Source organism: Trypanosoma equiperdum, assembly GCF_001457755.1.
Source record: "Trypanosoma equiperdum strain OVI genome assembly, contig: ctg_881, whole genome shotgun sequence".
NCBI lineage: Eukaryota > Euglenozoa > Kinetoplastea > Trypanosomatida > Trypanosomatidae > Trypanosoma > Trypanosoma equiperdum.
In genome coordinates, this window is record NW_027124844.1 from 1 (window position 1) to 3346 (window position 3346).

General features: G+C 48.0%; 1 protein-coding gene across 1 annotated transcript; it reads left to right on the top strand.

Moving 5' to 3' along the window:
• Window positions 1–564: 564 nt before the first annotated feature.
• On the top strand, window positions 565–2760 carry TEOVI_000422000 (Zinc finger, C3HC4 type (RING finger), putative; the record flags this gene model as incomplete). Its single annotated transcript, XM_067227015.1, has 1 exon — window positions 565–2760. The coding sequence occupies one exon, from the start codon at window positions 565–567 to the stop codon at window positions 2758–2760; it is 2196 nt and encodes a 731-aa protein (XP_067083116.1).
• Window positions 2761–3346: the final 586 nt, after the last annotated feature.

Consider the following 3346-nt stretch of genomic DNA (forward strand, 5'->3'; position numbering starts at 1 on the left):
TTTCATTTCATTTCATTTGATTGACTGATTAATATATTAGCGTGCATATTTGTACACGTATTTGCATTGAAAAATATTATTGCAGTGGCAATTATAGTAATTGAGGGCGAGACGTACAAGCGCAAATATTATACATAAATAACAGACAAAAAAGTAAATACAAGAACTATACGTACATATATATATATATATCCCTAGTTTAGTTGAATTCTCGATTCTGCTCGCCGTCGCAGGCTATTTTGTAGTTTTTTAAAAAAAAACCCTTTCCCCCCTTACATCTTTCCGCGCATAACGACGCGAGATCAGCCGCTGAGGCACTCCCCATCACTGCCGCCACCGCGGCTGAATGGTGGTGGAGTGAGTTCCCTTCCATCATTGGTAAATCGTTCGGTCGCTCATTCCGGCACCAGTGCCGTGAGTCCCATTTCAAACCAACAGCTCCCGCACCAACGGGGCCCAACCGTTTCGGAGTTGTTGCAGACCGTAGCAACTCAAAAGCAAGAAATAGAGAGACTTACGGATAGTGTCAATGCTGTTCAGCGTAACTTTGAGCGGCTGAGTGAGATGTACAGCGGGGATCGTGCGGAGTTGCAGAGGTTGCGTGCGCGTGAGGCTGAGTTAGAAGAGGAGCGAAAAGCCTTGGCGGCCATGCGTGCAGAACTTGAGTCTCGTATTGGTGGGAGGATGAATGAGATTCATGAGATGGAGGAGAAGGTGAAGGGTATGTGGGAATTAGAGGATGTGAACGCAAAACTACGGGAAGAGTTGGACGAGCTTCGGGAGGTTCATGAGCAACAATGTGAGAAGGCAGAGGAAAAGCTGCGGAACGCAATGTGGGAGTTGACTGAGACGCAGCGCAAGGTGCAGAAGTTCGCCATGGAGGTACGCAACCGTTCAAATTCCATCAGTATATGCATTGACTCCAAACCCTCCGCTTCCGGGGCCAGTGGAGGTGATGGAAAGAGCTCGGATGGAAAGGCGAGTGGTAGTGACCCAAGTGGGCAACAGAGCGGATTTTCAATAGAAGCGGAGCTGTGCGAGGCGTGGAATTGTGTAGACAAGTTATGTGTTGCTTGTTTAGAGGCACGTGTGGCATTGGAGGCTAAGCAGCAGCGTCGGGTGGCGTCGGCGGAAGGGAGGGCCGCAACTAAAGTCAATGCGGTAATGGAATTGCTGCCGGCGCTTATGGCAGAGCTGGAAGACGCCCGTCGACAGACGCTTAGTGAAGGGGAGCGCATGGAACGTCAGGCTATTTGCGGGAGTTGGGGCGATATGTCAGCGAGGGCAGTGGAGAACTGCCGCTTGTCTCATGAAAGGTTAGCAGCGGAGGAGGGGCGATATCGCATTGCATTTGAATGTTCTGAGTGGCAGGAGCGCTGCCAGATCTGCGAAGCGGCGGCTATGTCATCCTTTCGTTACTTGGCGGGTGCTCAGGATCAATTGAAGGCAACTCGTATCGCTGACGACGCTCAGCAGAAACAGCACGACATGGAGCTGAATCGACTCCGCGCGCAGATGAAAGAGGCAGAAGATATGTGGAACCGTGAGGTAAACGCGCGTCAGCGTGCACATGAGTGTGCTTTACTTGAGCAACAGAAGTGGCACGACTTGGCGATGAGGGAGGCACAAAATCGTCTCATGAAGGAATGGGAGGCCGAGAAGGAATCCTTTCAACAGCGTATAAATGCCTTAGATGAGGAAAGGTCTCACCATGCATTTTCCGTACTTTCTGAGGCGCAAAAGCGCGAGGAAGAGCTGCGCAAGGCTGCTGTGGAAATGCGTGAGGCGTTTGAAAAAAGTATTGCTGCGGCTTTGGAAACTAGTAGCGCAATGCTCGAACGTTACGAGTTTGAGACACGAGCAGGGCTCCTCAAGCTAGAACATGCGGAGCGCAGTATGTTGCGTGATCAGGAGCGTGAGGATCGCGAGTCCAAGTGCACATCCACTCAGCACCTTAACATCCACCGAACAACGATAGAATTTTCGGCGGATATCCTGAATGCTGCCGCGGATTTCCGGTTAGACTTTCCATCAATGATGCTAGAGAGGACGAAAATTGTTGTGGACAATATGAAAGTCCTGCACGATCAGCGACTACGTGAGGTGCGGCGCCGGTATGACAACGAGATGCGTGTTGCCGCTTCTGTGCCGCGAGAGCTTGCGAAGAAGCTTGAGCAGGAGTTAGAGGAAACAAAATGTTCCCTGCGGCAGGCTGCGGCAACGAGTGAGCATTGTGAGGATGAGAATCGGCGGCTGACTGAGCAAATTCGCTCTCTACAGACGCAATTTGATGAACGGCCAGTCGCGCAAGAGATCCGTGTGGATGTGAAGAATTCCCTCTTGACAGCCATGCATCGTCTCATTGTAGCAGAGGAGGCAACTGAGTGTATTTTCTCCTGTGGGTTATGCATGCAGCCGCTGAAATCCCCACTTACATGTGTGCCATGCGGTCACACGTTCTGTGAAGAGTGCCTGTTGAAGCACCCTCGCAACATTACTAGCCTGCAAGCTGCGTCACAAATGGATAGCAACAAGAGGGCACATCTCAAGGCTGGAAGTCCATTAGATGACAGCATGCCCGGAAATAAGTCCCGCAACCCCGTGCCATTAATTGTGCGGTACTGCCCAGATTGTGCGCCCATGAACTGCAGCTCCGCTGTGCGTGTTCAGGTTCTAGACTCCCTCTCTGGAAATCTCCGGTACCGAAAGGGGGATATTGGTTTCTTACGGTCTGTCATGGCGGAAGTAGAGAAGTCGTGATGGATGTGTTCAAATAATGATAATGATAATAGTAACAATGGTAATAGTAATAAAAATATTGTTATGATTACAATTATGATGCTTATAGGTGAATATAGTTTATGTATATATACACACGTCTGGCGTCTATTTACTGTCCAAAAGGTATTAGACATTGGAACCTGAAGGTGCGTTCGTAGTTTCATTTTTTTTCTCTTTCGTTTTTTGTTTTGTTTTTGTTCTACTCCTTGCTTTTACCTTCTCAGTTTTTACCTCTATACATCATTTTCATGATATATGTATATTTATTTATGTCCTTGTGAAAGAAAAAATGAGCGACCAACTTCCACGACATCAACGAAGAACTAGGAGTGGAGGTAAAGGATAAATGGGGATAAATGTATTCCTTCCTCTTGTATATTATATTATTTTTGTTATTATTGTGTGCTGTATTAATCAGTGAAAGCTGCAGTTATTTGGTGCTAACAACGGTGGAGACAAAGACTTTCGCGTCGATGTGACCCGCAGGATTGAGGAAAGGACCAATAAGCGAGGATCAATAAAGGGGGAAAATAAAGGCGATAAGCGGATCATCTCTTTTTTTTTT